General features: G+C 36.8%; 1 protein-coding gene across 6 annotated transcripts in view; it reads right to left on the bottom strand.

Moving 5' to 3' along the window:
- Positions 1-108: 108 nt before the first annotated feature.
- HELZ (helicase with zinc finger) overlaps positions 109-16,646 on the bottom strand; it is a 142,657-nt gene continuing 126,119 nt past the window's right edge. For 3 of the 6 annotated variants that reach the window (XM_081934400.1, XM_081934397.1, XM_081934399.1), the window contains 6 exons: positions 14,692-14,768; positions 11,982-12,552; positions 10,509-10,743; positions 9,330-9,840; positions 2,199-2,451; positions 109-1,722 (listed from right to left, as the gene is read on the bottom strand). In XM_081934400.1, the coding sequence (XP_081790526.1) occupies positions 1,391-1,722; positions 2,199-2,451; positions 9,330-9,840; positions 10,509-10,743; positions 11,982-12,552; positions 14,692-14,768 (1,979 nt within the window). In that variant the 3' untranslated portion in view covers positions 109-1,390. The remainder of the gene's footprint in view (positions 1,723-2,198; positions 2,452-9,329; positions 9,841-10,508; positions 10,744-11,981; positions 12,553-14,691; positions 14,769-16,646) is intronic. The other 3 variants (XM_081934401.1, XM_081934398.1, XM_081934402.1) reach the window with 1 other exon arrangement.

The following is a 16,646-nucleotide window of genomic DNA, read 5'->3' as shown; positions in this document are numbered from 1 at the left end:
TCCAAACTTGGGAACTTTAAGACTTGTGGACTTCAACTCCCAGAATTCCCCAGCCAGCTGGCTGGGGAATTCTGGGAGTTGAAGTCCACAAGTCTTAAAGTTCCCAAGTTTGGACACCCCTGCTGTACAGTCTTTTATAGATTTTTCTTTCAATATATAGTGGCAAAAGGCCTTGACAGAAGATACAAGAATATAAATAACCACGTCATTCATACTGCTTCCCCAAACCTTCCCCACAACTCTTCTCCCCCAAGGCTGGGATTAATTTGGATACAGCTTTGGCAAACATACAAATCTTCTTTAATGAAGTTCCTCAAAGAAAACAGTTAGCAAAATATTTGAATATTTGTGGATAATGTCACATTTAAGGTAAACATCAAATCATGTACCAAAATCTTTTGATGGGAAAAAAGAAGAAAAATCCTTAAAGTGGTACAATTCTCATACCACTGGAGAAATCAGAGGGGAAGAAACTAAATTACAAACATTTAACGTGCATAGTTGGGAGGGGGATTCAATTATTTTTCCTAAGTTCACGCAATTGGATTTTTTTAAAAAATAGCTATTCAACTACCAAGCACCCAATATAGCATTTTTTTTGTGTCATTTCATGATTTCTGTTTAAAAAACTATTAAATTAATCCCTCCAACAAACTGAATGAATAGCTTGTCCAAAAAACAACCACATGAATTTTTCACCTTTAGGTTGACCACTAATTTTTGTTTAATTGCAAAAGAGTAGTATCTGGGTTTGCAGCAAAGACCTGCACTTTATCCTAGAAAGGAAATTTCTATAACCACATCCTACAGATTCTAAAACTATAAAAGTCTTAGAATGCAGCATCCCTTCACAGAAATCTGATAAAACTGAATGTAAATATAAGATGCTGCATCTTTATTTAAAAAAAAAATAAACAATTTAAGCAGACATAACATACATTTTGTACATTAACTGGCCATTTCTGGTACAGAAACCCAGCACAGTATGCTAAATGTTATTGAATAAATGTAAATGCTACTTACATTTTTAAATACAATTTAGACAACTTTTTTTTTAAATGTTTATATATATATTTTTAAAGTTGCACAGTTAACTTTTCAGCTGCTAGCTTTAATGCAACACATAGATAAAGTTACATAATTTTTAAAAGTTTTTTTTTTCCCTAGGGATTTTTTTTTCTCAAACTTCTGACCCACATCAAAAAGAAAGTAAAATAGTGGAATATAATTTAAAAAGAATTAGCTTCAGGTCTAGCGGCAAAGCCATTAAACCAAAATATATTTACTAATATAAACAGAGAGAAACGATGGTGCCTGCAGCTGCAGCCCCAGCTATCTTAAATCTACTCACAGAAATAAAAATTAAAATGTCTCTACAAAAATAGTCTGATTATTTAAAATAGGAGTAGAAGCCATTGCTACCTGATGAACTACCTAGGCTAAGTTCCTGAAACAGAGACAAGGGGTCGCTATTCTTTTTTGCCTGCTCAGGAGGGGGTCTGGGCTTGGGAGGAGCCCTCAGAGCACTTGCGTAGGACATGGCAGGTTTGTTCAACCCAGCACTGGGCTGGCTATTGCTGTTGGATTCCACAATCTGCTTGTTGGGCATGAGGGGTGGGAACTGGCCCAGATGCTGGAGTACATTGTAGTTAAAAGAACTGGGCAACGGGATGTTTTCAACCTTCATCTGTTCCTCGGGGGATTTGATAGTCTTCGGAGGAACTAGAAAGAAAAGAACAACATCATCATCATCATCATCATCACCACCACCACCATTTCAACTTAATAAAGATCACAGATTGGAAAGCTACTTCCCAGGTTTCCTTTCCCAAAGATATACAAAGAGCATTACTTAAAAGCTAAATAATGTCCGCAGGATTTTGTCAAATGCTTCCAGTCCTGTAAGACATTTCAATTTGAAAGAATTGGGGCGATCTTTACAAAGCCTATTAAAATTGTTCTTGGTTTCATAAAGATAGCCAAAATAGTTAAAAAAAATATATTGCACTTTTAAGGCCAGGATTAAAAACTCATCATTGGTGTACTCTAACCATGCACAATCAGAATAAGTAGACGAGCAAACAAAGATACACAGCATGTACACATCAAGATTTTGTGACTTCAACTCCCAGAATTCCTGAGTCAGCATCATGATTAAAGGGGCCACCCCTGGTTTAAAGAAAGTAACACTCACTCACCTAACTGTTCTCTTGGTGGGATTGCTCTGTTGGATCCGTTGCATGGAATGTTCTGATAGGGGGCTGATGAAGAAGAATTGACCCACCATTCGGGGGGTGAATAATTGAAAGAGGATGGGTTACTCTGGTCCTGAAGCTCTTGACACTGTCCAACATTATCTGGAGGAGTATTTAAACCTTCAGAACAAGCCTGGGTTGAACTAGATGACATTCTTCTTTGGTACAATGGCCTGCCAGGTCCTCTTGGTTCATACTGCATAAAAGAAGACAGTTACTTGCAGACATGTCTGCATTAAATGTCCCATTTGAGTATCAATACGCATATTCTGAAACTGCCCTCAAAATAAACATGTATATTTTACTTGGTGTGATTTTATTCACTGACACAAATACATCCTATTCTTCACATTCACCATCCTGTTATGAGAATAGGGAGATAAACATTACACTCAAAACTCTCTCATTTTTATATATCTGTATAATTACAGATATATATTATTATTTATAGGATTAAATCACTTTTTAAAGTAATTTCAGATCCAGCCTTCTTTCAGAATAGTTAATTGCATTACATGGCACTACTGACTTCTTCTCTTTAGAAGTCCCTTTTGATTCCTTATTTTTCACTTTGAACCAGTGGTGAAATTCAGTTTTTTTTTACTACTGGTTCTGTGGGCATGGTTTGGTGGGCGTGGCAGGGGAAGGATACTGCAAAATCCCCATTCCCAACCCACTCCAGGGGAAGGCTATTGCAAAATCCCCATTCCCACCCCACTCTGGGGCTAGCCAGAGGTGGTATTTGCCGGTTCTCTGAACTACTCAAAATTTCCACTACTGATTCCCCAGAACCTGTCAGAACTTGCTGAATTTCACCCCTGCTTTGAACTTTTAGTTATTGTATTTTGTTTACATCTAAGCTTGTCTTCTACAAAATTTCCTCTACAGGGCAATTATATGAAATATTTGCCAGTTGTAATTTGTCCTTCTCTGGTACCACTGAATCATTATGTTGGTGTAATTCATCCCCTGAAAATAACGTTTAGGTTGTCCATAATACACAGTCTATATAAACCTGTTTTGCGATACAAGTTATGTTTACAACAAGCTTTTTCTCTTTTTTTCATTTTGAACCATTCCTCTGTTCTACCAGACATAAAGCTAACAAAATAAAGAAAGGAGGAGAAGCAAGTCTGAGGAAAATATATTGGATTCAGAAACTGCAGATGTAATCTAGGATCACAAAAAGCTCTCTGCATGTGTTTAGAACCAGGATATCATAATATGCAAAATGTTATTTTTAACTTTAGGTACTTGTGGGTTACCCTGAATATTTTAACGGTTTATACAGGTCAATATTAATGAATACAACCAGGAACTTGACAGTTAGAACAATTAATCAGGGAACAGCTTGCCTCCAGAAGTTGTGAATGCCCCAACACTGGAAGTCTTTAAGATGATGTTGGATAGCCATTTGTCTGAAACGGTATAGGGTTTCCTGCCTAGGCAGGGGGTTGGACTAGAAGACCTCCAAGGTCCCTTCCAACTCTGCTATTGTATTGTATAACTAAGAAATGCCATCATTGTGCAAGTTTCACTTAAAAGAGCAACAACTCATAATTCATTATTTTAAGAAGACTATCAAAACTGCAAAGATGTTGAATGGAATATAACACAAAAACAAAGACCAATATTATTAGTTAAAGAAGAAGCTCAATTGATGCTGGGTATTTTTCCCCCTCTGTGGATGAGGTAAGAAGCGAGAACACATGTTTATTACTATTTAGAAAGACAAACCAATATGGTTCTCCATTTCACTAATCATTTTTTCAAAACACTGGTGGATATCTCATAGGGAAAATATACTATTAACAGAATGGTGTTGAAATAGATGGAACCAGCAACAAAAAGGGGATTTACCTGGATAAATAAGTATTTTGGTACTTTACAGCAAATTAGAATTTCTCCTATTATTTAACAATAGTAGTAAACAAAACAATTCCCCATCATAATCACCAAATTATATGACTGAAAGGAAGGAAGTGTGGTGTATCCAAGATTGTGGTGTGAGCATGGAACTTCACTCCCTTGCTGGGTTTAGAATTCCAAAATTTAAAGTACTCTTGTACTAGACTTAAATTAGTAGATTCAAGGGAAACATATTACAGTATTTTAGGAAACAGCCAATAGTTCTAATATGTAGCCCTGCTTCTAATATAGAAAGCTTATTCCTAGTGCGTTTCTCAGCATTCTGTCTTATTCGTTAAGCACCAAGTATCTACAGCCTATTCAAGCACTGATGGTACTAAAATTAGAATAAGCCTATTGTGAGTATTTTCATTGGATCCATTTGGAAAGGAGGCATCTTATTTATTTATATTCCTCCTCCCTTTTTTAAAACAAATAACTCAAGGTGGCAAACATGCTTCATATATCCTTCCTCCTCCTATTTTCTCCAGAAAAACAACCCTCCAAGGTAGGTTGCACTGAAAGAGCAAGACTGTTGGGGCTTCAGAGTTGAGTGGCCAAAATCTAGTGAACAGATTTTCTGACATTTTTTGAGAAATTGTGGCTGGCCTTCTCAGAGGCAAAGAGATCCGCTACATAGACGACAGGCACCTAAGCAGGGACTGACTGAGTGCTTTTATAGCCAGGGATTTTGTCTTCTGATTGGTACAGGTTAGTGGGGTCTGATCTCTGATTGGTTCTTTCTTTGTGCCAATCTGATTGGTAATGGCTCCTGACTGAATCACCCGTAATATAGCAGTTGCTTGCTATTTAGGCTGTCCAGTTCTTCCTTTCCTGGGATTGTAAAGTTTGTGGCAGAAGTTCAGGAAACTACTTTGACACGACTTGCTTTTCTAATTTCACACCACTCTAAGGGTTCCAGTTCACTAAATTCCCATTTTAAACCAAATTCCCATGTTAAACACAGTTGGAACTGTTTTAAAAAACTCTTACTCTCTCTATTTTTCTCTAGAGGATTTGGCTTATCTCAGCATGACAGAGTTAAGACTTCCCAGAGTAAAGTGTTTCCCAACCAACGGATTTCCATTTATAAAATTACTTTCTTTGTCTCCGTGTCCCCCTTTTTACAAGTCCCTTGCATAGGATTCCTGGAGTAGAGAACACCCAACCTGACAACTTAAAGATATACAGCAAACGCAAGATTCTAATTTCTAAAAAAAAATATTTCTACTTAAATGCCAAGCCTTGTCTAATTTAGAACAGTAATTGGTCTAATGGCATGTTGAGAGAATATTTAGATATTCCCAAATAAAGACGAGAAAACTTTCTCTTCCTGATTAGCCTTAGTTTTCACGTGGTTTCCCTTGTATGAAAAATGCCCCCTCCATCTACCAATTACTGTCAGCTTCAGAAGGGGCTCATATGCCCCCAAGTCAGTGAAAATGCAACCTAGCTGTGCCTGGTTGATACCAGCAACCCTGAAAGAGGAAGCCTGTATATCTGTTACTCAGGAACAGAAAACCCATCCATCTTGGCTGGTAAGGGTCTATTTCTACGCTTGCCCAGAGTTTCAATGAGGAGTTGATAAATGAGAAAGCAAGGAAGCTAACCTTGAGATAATAACAGCAGTGAATCTGCCAGGTTCATGGTTGAACAGAAAAATCAAAGAGATTTGCTGATAGAAGGGCAAACTTCTTCATCAAGAAAAAGAATGTTGTGTTATTTGTAATTCTTTTCTATCTTTCAGCTCATGGCAACTATCTCCCTTGTGAATACTATTAAAAGCCTTGGGAAGGAACTACCCAAATAGAAGAAAATGATAGGTAAAATATTATATTATATACAGAAATATAAACTTTCTCTGTTAAATTATGTTAGATTTTATTCATGCTATTGTAATTTGAAAAAGAAGCACTGCTTGAATGTATTCTTGGATTTAAGGGGGGAAAAGAGAAAGCTTTCTTCATGTTTTTCTCCCTTTTATTCCTCTACTCTTGAATTCCCTGTTTTCCCACTATTAATCAAATGCATCCCTACCGGACGCGTTTCTCCTGCTATTGAAGAGATTCTCTGAGATGATGTTTAAATAAAATTGTCCTTTAACCTGATCACAAATGTACCCTGTTGGAAATTGTGTACATTTCTCAAGGCTTTTATCAATTGCCTATAACTCACTAAAGATCTTGCATCTTTATATAAAGCCCTGTTCTGAATTACTGCTAATAGATCTCCCAACTACGAAAGCTCATCAAGATGCTCCCTCGGCTACAGTTGCTATACCTTCCTCTCCTCTGTTTGCGAAGTCCCACTATGATTAAAGCATACCTGTGAACAAAAAAAATGCATTCAAAGCTTATATTAAAATAATGAAAAGCAGTAAGGACATAGCAAGGTAAACAGTGCTAAGCGTCTGCTAATCTTGGAATTTTAAAAATCGTCTTTTGCCCTGCCTGCAAGTGCTGCTAATTTTCTTAACAGAATAGGTGTTTTCAGAATGGAAGGCAAATATGTTTGGATCACTTTCCCTCCCATCAAAATCTGTTTAGATTATTCCTTTCAGATCACCTTTGAGCCAGGAACCTGGAACTGAGGCCAGTGATCATTCTTATAGGTGACATGATCCTGGGCCAAGCTGGAGGAATGCAACTCTCTTGGTCCTTTCTTGATCTTTCAGCTGTCTTCAACACCAATTAATTAGAATTACAATTCTAATTAATTAGAACAATTAATCTGTGGAACAACCTGCCTCCAGAAGTTGTGAACTGGAACACTGGAAGTTTTAAAGAAGAGATTGGACAACTATTTGTCTGAAATGGTACAGGGTTTCCTGCCTGAGCAGGGGGTTGGATTAGAAGTCCTCCAAGGTCCTTTCCAACTTCATTGTTCTATTCTATTCCATCAATCATGGTATCTTCAGAAACTGGGAGCGAGAGGCTCCCAATGATATCTATGTGTATCTGTGTTGGGAAATTGCCAGCTGGAAGGAGGAGTCAAACCTATGCTGTTTGCAGCTGTGCAATGACTCCAAACTAGGCCCTCGCTTGAGCCCTCCTTCCAGCCTAGCTGGCTCTTTCCCAACAATCTGCTTTTTCTTACCTATCTCCTTCCTTTTGTTCTTCCATTTTAATATCATATTTTAAAATACAAAAGAAAAATGTCATCTACATTTTAAGATGGCCTTCTACCGCCAAAGTCTGTCCTACACTAAAGACATGGCTTCCAAAAGTAGAGAAGGAGAAATAACTGACTGGTTCCTTGATATAAGATGGATTGTTATAACTGTTATTGAATGAAACAAATTAGCACAGCAAATGTGTTAAGGGTTAGCAGGTATTATAAAATAGGTATTGGGACAAATATTCAGATTAGTTAAGCCATGCTATTTTCTAATATTTATAGTTCTAGAGTGGAATATGAGTAAAAGCTAATTAAGCCTATTCTTTTCTCAATTACCCATTTAAATAATACATTTATTCAAAACCTTTCATCTTTGTGGTCTAGATGAATAAAACAACAAAGCTTTGTCTTTCCCTTTAAAAAGTGACCTTTCAACTGATTCTTCTAAAAAAACAAACCCAAAGAATTTTATATTTTAGAAGAAATGAAAACTTTTTTATAAAAGATATGTAACATTTCCATTACTATTTTCAGAGTCCCACTAAACATAAATCAAAGATTTTACTGGATGCTCATTCCAATGTCTGTCAAATAATAATTCCTGGTCCCTGACTATGTTTTTGAAAAACATAAAATTAATAGGGTTTACAGTAATTATTTTGCTGGATAGCCATCTGTCTGAAACGGTATAGGGTTTCCTGCCTAGGCAGGGGGTTCAAGGTCCCTTCCAACTCTACTATTGTATTGTATTGTATTGCATTGCTCTTTTTACTACCAACTTTTTTTACTACTACCAGTTTACTACCAACTTTTCTTTCCCATTTTTGGCAAATGCTAGATACCCCACAGAGGGGTGAAAAAACCAGAGATCTAAGGTTCATATATAAGCAACTATAATTCAGTTTTGACTCCTGATGACTATGTGGACAAGTTTTGTCCCCACAGTTTTCTTGGCCATATTTTCAGAATTGTTGTGTCTTCCTAAGACTGAAAAGGGGTGACTGGCCCTAAATCATGCCGTTAGTTTTAATGCCTAAGACAGGGGGACTAGAACTTACAATTTCCCAGTTTCAACTGCTTTAACTTATAATATCAAACTGGCTCCCTTGAAAAGACTGGGCACCCAATTTATCATTCAGAAGCATATCCAAAATCCACTTTAAAAAAAAATAGGTTGCTAAAGTTGGATTTTTCAGTATCTCAAAATAACTGGCATAAAAAGTAGTACCACCTGATACTCAACCAGCTCCAGTGAAGCAACAGTAACAACAACAACAACGGCATATGGAACGTTGCCCAAAGTCACTACCAGAATGACCAGCTCCATTTCCCCCAGCTTTTATATGCTATCATTAAGCAAAACTCCTCATTACCGGTATTCCTCAACTTATGACCACAACTGAGCCTAAAATTTTCATTGCTAAGCAAGACTTAAGTGAATTTTAAGTGAATTTTGCCCCATTTTACGACCTTTCTTGCCACAGTTGTTAAGTGAAACACTGCAGCTGCTAAGTTAGCAACGTAAGTTGTGAAGTGAGTTTGGCTTCCCTATTGACTTTGCTCGCCGTCACGTCGCAAAAGGTGATCACGTGACCCCAGGGCAACCGTCAAAAATACATGCCAGTTGCCACGCGTCTGAATTTTGATCGTGTGACCATTTGGGGGGGGGGCTGTAATTGTCATTAAGTGAGAAAAATGATGATGTTACTTTTTTCAGTCCCCTTGTAACTTTGAACAGTCACTAAATGAATGTCAAGGACTACCTATATAGGCCAAAATAAATGTAATGATTTTTCCAAATGAAGCTCAATTCATGTGGACACTTCTTTGCAATTTTTGGGGGGGCACCACTACAAAAATGATTTGCCGCCGTCTTCTTTTGAAACGTTGTAACTTCCCAGTCTAGGCTGTAGCCTTGGAATGTCCTGGTGGTGCCCTTCCAAGTATCAAACAGGTCCAACCCCACTTAGCTTTTCCCCCCAACACAATTAAATTTAACAGGGTGCCAGGGCAAAAGACACAAGTATGCAAACCCCACAGACTACCTACCTCTTCCAAGCTATGCAGAGAAGAAGCAGATACTGCTCGGGAAGTGAGGGGGTGAAATGGTTCCTGACCAACTGCGTGCTGATGATTTTGTATTTGTATAAAAGGGTTCGGTTGCGATCTATGAGGCAATGGAGGTATACCATAATGAAAGCCTTGCCCCATGAGATGACTCTGGTGTAAATTAGCGTAGGTCCATGATCCATCTGGCTGCAGGTATTTCAAGGGAGGTGGGGTCAGGTGTTCAGATGGCACTGAGAAAGGGGGATTGTACATTTGAGGCAAATGCTGCTGAAATGCTGGATTGTTAGAGATCTCAAGGTCTCTACTCTCAGAGAAATTAGGAAAGTGGCCACTATGGTTTGAGTTGCATGTAGGAGAGAGGAGTGCTGGTGGACTTCTGGGCTGCACTTGTCTATATTGCAAAAGTCTTGATTGAGGTGGCGGCATTTCAATGAGGTCCCTGTTTTCAGTTTGATCACGGTGGGAGAGCTCTCGAAGCAAATCCTGGAATCTGGATTAATGAGATAATGATTGCTCAAGTGAGATAAAATGCCCTCCAATTAACGAGCAATATTGCAGGAAAGACAACACACATTCTTTTAAAGTGCAGTTATCCAGGCTGTGCAGAAGCTTCAGCAAAGGTAGATAGCGCCAGAGTAAAATTATCAATGGGTTTTTAAATGATAAATGTCAAGAAAGAGGGATGTGTGTGTCTGTACTCATTAAAAAAATTATTAGCACCTGTAAATATACTAAATGATCAACCAGAAATGTAATCAAGAAAACAAAACAAATCAACAGATAGCGAAACCTGGATTTAACAATCCAAATGGGATATTAGTCCTAAATGCCCATTCAATCACAAAATGTCATTTGAGGCTATTTACATCATTTGTGTAATGATGGCATTTTGCCAATAACATAAATGAATGTGAACAATTAAAATTAACATAAATTTAACTCCCTAACCCAGACTTATTTGGGAAGGGGAATCCAGGGAGAAGTCTGATCTGCTGAATCCAATAAATGAGGTTCCATTAGATCAAAGTTTTCACTTTACATGTGAGATATACACATGATGGCAAAAAAAAAAAAACCAACCCTCAAAACCCAGCATTTTAAGGGGAGTAAAAATATTCCATCACTGTAGTTGTGTAATTTCTACCAAATGATAATTACCTTGAATATGTTGCCTCCGTTTCATCTTCAATATTGTTGGCAAGTTTCCAATTTGCCCTAACTGGCTGCTGATGCAGTCCCATGGACTGCTGAGAAAGGTGGGATAAGTGAGGGTGGGGATGGTGAGAATAAGGAATATTCCCCTGACTGAGATAGGCGTTATGCTCATTCCATTGCTGTAGTCTTGCTTGCTGTTGCCTTAAGGTTTCCAAAGCTAAATTTCCATGAATACGATCTGTAAAATGGGGGGAGAGGGGAGAAGAGGAGGGGGAAAATAATTACCCAGCTTCCATATTTAACAGCTTTGTGCTTAAAAACTCTTTTTGTTTTTACATCTGTACATGCATAGTGAGACTATCAAACATTAGTGTTCCTTGCTAAAATTGCGCTATCTTCCCAAAAAATGTTTCAGCAGCTAGGACCCATATATCTAAATGAAAACTTACTGTATTTAATGTCAGATTCATAAATAACTTGAAATGAACACACCATTATACTTTAGGTAAAGGTAAAGGTTTCCCCTTGCACATATGTGTTAGTCATTTCTCGCTCTAGAGGGCAGTGCTCATCTCCATTTCAAAGTCGAAGGCCCAGTGCTGTCCAAAGAGGTCTCGGTGGTCATCATGACTAAATGCTGAAGGTCCACAGAACGCTCTTACTTTCCCACCAAAGGTGGTTCCTATTTTTTCTACTTGCAATTTTAGGTGTTTTTGAACTGCTAGGTTGGCAGAAGCTGGGACAAATAACAGGAGCTCACTCCGTTATGCAGCGCTAGGGATTCAAACCACTGAACTGCCGACCTTTCTGATTAACAAACTCAGCGTCTTAGCCACTGAGCCGCCGCGTCCTTTATTGCCTCTTTTTTAAAATCCTGATATGAATGTTAGTCTTGAAGAGATCCTCTTCCTCAAATCCTCCTGTCATGTATCAGCTTTGGTTGCTTGATTTTTATTCCTTATTACATCTAAGGAAGATGAGCTGCAATGATTTCATCTTTGTTTAAGATCCTGGTTAGTAAGCTGATATTCGATTGCAGCTCCATTTTAAGACATAATAAGGAAATAATGTAGCCAAAATCAAGCCACTAAAGCTTGCATAAGAAGGCACAGCAGGGTTAGGAGTAGGACATGAACACAATGCCTAACTTTTATTGAAGTTTAGGATACCGAGATCATTACACCCGAAATAGCACATAGTCTGAGAATGGGATAATTAAGGAAGAATGCTTGCAGAAGTTACATGGTTGAAGGCTGTGGACTAAATGACCTTCAGTTCTGTGAATAATGAAAAATAAACAGTGATTTTTGTTCAATCAGCAAAACCTAAACTGGTAGGATTTCAACATTATACAATGGCTGTAAAATACCCAATCATACAATATGCCAAAAATGATTCTTTGCCTTACACACCTCCTTTTCACCTAAGCAGATGGCCCCCAATTTAAACCCCTAGGCTGTAGCCATGGTTACCTACCTAATGGTTCTCCCACAGACACTCCTGGAGGACTCTCTTCAATGAAGTGGTTCAAATGGGATGGCATCATGAGGTTAGGCTGTGCAATGGGTCTCAGGGGGCTGCTGACATCTTGCAGCACAGATGGGGGAAGCTGTTCTAAAACTGAAGTGTCTGTACCAGGGGAATGAGGTCTATGCGGAACAGGGTTTTTAAAGAAAGACTGGTTGGGGCCAGTTGGAAAGGCAGGAGAGAGCTGTGAAGACGGTGGTTGCGGCTGCTGATTTAAATGATTGTGTTGCTGGACTATCTGGCTCTGCGGAGGAGGCATTTGGTTATGTTGTTCAGGCAAATGATTCTGTGGTTGACTTAAGAGGTTCGGTTGCGGTGGCCCAGGATATGGATGCCTTGAAATTTGGGCTAGGTGCTGGAAGGGGCGGCTAGGAACAGCGTACTGGGCTTGGGGAGGAGTGAGGTGAATGTTCAGCTGCCTAGGGTTAAGATTATCTTTGCGGTGAAATTTAGAATTAGGATAAGAAGAACTGGAACGCGATTCAGGGCTTCTATTTTGGGGATTTGCTTCTAAGTCAACCTGGAGGAAATTACACAAATTATTTGAGTTAAAAGTCATTTAAGAACACAACGAAATCCTCCCTAAGCAATGAAAGCACACAGCAAATTATTTTAACACCAACTCAAGCATGTGATTTATAAAGAAGGTGGGAAAAACAAGATCCAGAATGAAGAAAAACTATTGTAAAGCTTAGATGCATATTCTCCTTTAACATAAGCTTAACCGAAAACATAGTTTACCAAGGAATATAAATCTACTATAAAATATGTCATTTGTATTTTTAACTTTTACATGTTCTATACAAAATAGAAATTTAAAACTATTTTATGAGGACCCAGATTGTGGGGGGCAATATGCTGACCCAAAAACCACTTAGAGTGGCTTTAAAAGCACTGTGAAGCGGTATATAAGTCTAAGTGCTATTGCTATTATTACAAGCTACAGAAGCACTAAGTTTCATGGTCTTATATTTCTATTGTTAAACTGAATATTAAGATCTCATTCCTGAATTCCAATTTAAGAAAATATTACAGAAGAAATTAATTACTCACTTCTTCCTAATTACCATAGTAATTTTAGTAAAAGGAGAGAACCATACAAAACTTTAAAAAAATTTCACTTCTAAATAAAACTAGCAATGTAATGCAAATGCCACTCCTTATTTCACTTTGCCTCCATCACCCTCTTACTGATGACTTGTTGACCTATTAACTCCTCTTAATATTCCTCCTTAAAGGGGTGAAAGCACTGGGAAGGGAGCAACGACCAGGAGCTAATTTTAAATTTTCATCCAAATGCAGATTTTAAAATTAAATTAAATTAAAATGTTGAAATTGATTATCTAATATGCATGCACCCATGTGTACCTCCCACATGATTCATAGTTTTCAAGTTTAATAACACAAAACCATGCAAATACTTTGCCACAACAATGTACTATACCATGATCCTAAAAGCCCAAACTTGCATAGACTTTGATCACCAGTCAACAGATCAGATTCATTAAATGAATAAGCACTGATAGGCTGATGAGTCCAGACTCTCCAGTAAACCACATTTTGCTTTGACGATCGTACTCCCTTTTAAAAAAATATATCTCAAAAGAATACTAAGTGCTATTGCGCTTTTGCTAAAGCATTGTCTATCAAGCTTTTTTTATTAATAGTATTAAACCCTACTGAATTCAATATTACTGAAATAAATTATCAAAATTTCCTGAAATAGATTACTTGTAGTACTGACATTATAGGTTGTCCTTGATTGAGCCTAACATTTCCATTGCTAAGTGAGATGTTTGCTAACTGAATTTCGCCCCATTTTACGATGTTTCTTGCCACAGTTCTTAAAACAAATTACTGCAGCTTTTAAGTTAGTAAGACTGCAATTGTTAAGTGAATCTGGCTTCTCTATTGACTTTGCTTGTCAAAAGGTCACAAAAGCTGATCACATGACTTCGGGATACTGCAACCGTCATAAATATGAGCCAGTTGCCAAGCATCCGAATTTTAATCATGTGACCATGGGGATGTTGCAATGGTTATAAGTGTGAAAAATGATTATAAGTCACTTTTCTTAGTGCCATTGTAACTTTGGTCACTAAATGAATGATTTCAAGTTGAGAATTACCTGTACTCTCTTTGGTTACTAGGCGTAGTCTTTTATCTACTGTAAACAACCCAAAATGTTGATCACCTCACCATATTATTTCTCCTAATACTATTGTTTAGGTGAGTCTGCACAAATAATTGTATTTTCCCTCTAATATATCTGATCTCCAAAACGTTCCAAAATAATAATATAATGGGACTTCAAGGTTATTGGAAGGAAAATGAAATGTGGGGGGGACGAGGACGACACCCATCAGGTATCACCAAGGTAAATGGGAGGAATTGCTGTTACTGCTCTGGGATCCAACTGAAGCGAGCTTGTTATACTCTGAATGGTGTCTTGACAAATACATTTTCTTTTTTGTGTTACAATTTGAATTGTATTATGTAGTGACAGAGTGATCTTTACTTATTTTTATTTAGGTATTTATCACTGTGCGCTTAGTTATTGTGCATCTTGATTTTTGGGGGGTTATCCATATTTTTAAATACCTACATTATACATGTTCCATGGGCATCACACAGAAGAAAAAAATAATAATGTGCGTACCTGTTTGGCTTCTAAAGAGTTTTTCTCAGGTGTCCGAATTTTACTGATTTCAGGTCCAGCACCAGGCTCATTTTTGCCTAAATAATATAGAAACCTCATATAAAATTCATTTTTAATATTCAGCTTAAATTATACCCCGCCATAATCACAGTTGAAAGTTATTAAACCTAGAAGAGTGAAATATCAGTGTTTTCAATCTTACTTTGATGATCCTATTTAAAATATTATTGTTTAAAATATAAAGAAATATTAGATGGTTAAGGAAAAGAAAATATTTTTATGATATTACTTTACTAATATTTTTTACTTAATTTAAATAATTATTTTACTAATCATATTTTCAGCTTCTAAAAAACAATTCCACATTGACATTGACAAAATTACTGTATAAAACAAGAATACCTATGCATAAAATAGTATACAGGTTAAAAAATAGTGCAAGAAACCAAATTAGGGTAATAAGTTAATAAAAAATTAAAAGAGTAAATGTGAATCTAAAAAACACATTTGTCTATCTATCAGATGCAATCAACAATAAAAGAAACATACAAATTAGAAGCAATAATTTATTGTTATTCTCAGACATGTCCATATAAATAATAATATTCACTTTTTACAGTTTATCCAGACTAAATAACCAAATTTGTACTCAACAATTAAAAATAGACAAGAGCTTTTTAAAGGACAACAATCTTTGCTCAATAGGAGATTAGATGTGATCTTTTGGTTACTTATAAACTAAGAAACCATGGGCAAAACCCAGAGAATGGAGCCATGATTTAAAATGGGTTTCTATGCAATAGCTTCCTGGGAAGTCATTAACACGGTTGTTCATTCAGTTGTAATATTATAGCCAATTGTGATACGATCACAAGAAAGGAGTAGAAAATAAGCATTTCATGTCTCAATTTATTACACTGCAATTCGATCAATCAAATACCACTGCTGATTCAAGCATGCAATGTTCTTTCCTTAGATCAAGTACAGAACATTTAACATACTATGAAAGAGATGATCAAATAAGTTTAATCTACTTCCTGCTCCTGAATTACTTGACTGAAGATGACCAAAGCAATTTTTGGTAATTACCAATTACTCATTTATATTCTACTCTTAGATAATCCAAAGAGTGCAAAGTCATTTGGGTCCTGTTACCTACATAGGAAAATAAAAGAGGGAAATATAGCTCCAGATTTAAATCTTGAACTTAGGAAGATAACTAGAAAATCATCAATGATCCAGATCTACCATAAAGCAAAGAGACCCAGTGAACTGGATACTTCATCAGATTCACTACTCAAGATATTTTCTGACCATCGTCTTGAAGATAAATATCTTTATTCATTTTCTAGTCATCTCCAAAGAAAACTATGGAATGATAAAACCAGAAACATTCCCCAGCGGATAAAGATAAATTTAAAATGCTGCCAGAATAGGAAGGTATAATTTATGGCTTACCCATAAAAGGGTATTTTAAAACTTAACCTCTGAAATAATAAGCAGCTATGAAAATTTCATACAAATGACATTTGTCCCTTATTCTTCAGTCAGCATACATTATGTGATATTGATAATGAATGATGATAAATTCGTTCATCTTCAAAATGTCAAGCTAAGAGAATTATCTTCACAAATGAATGCATTTGTGCAATATGTTATAGAACATGGAAAAGTTCAGCAGTGAACGAATATGAAAATATTTTGCTTTACCTAACTCTGTATTAAAACTTACAGAACTCACAGGTTTAAGGTAATTATATAGCACAATTCTCTCAGCCTTTCTTTTAAAAGAATAAAAAGCTATACAGGTATTTTATGCTACTTGACTTATGACCACAATTGAGCCCCACATTTTTGTTGCTAAGTGAGACATTTGTTAAATTAAGTGATTCTGTTTTCCCCCATTGACGTTGCTTGTCAGAAGGTTGCAAAAGGTGATCACATGACCCAGGGAC

The sequence above is a fragment of the Natrix helvetica genome (assembly GCF_964273705.1).
Source record: "Natrix helvetica genome assembly, chromosome: 1".
Taxonomy (NCBI): Eukaryota; Metazoa; Chordata; class Lepidosauria; order Squamata; family Natricidae; genus Natrix; species Natrix helvetica.
This window is presented reverse-complemented; position numbering and strand designations above follow the sequence as displayed.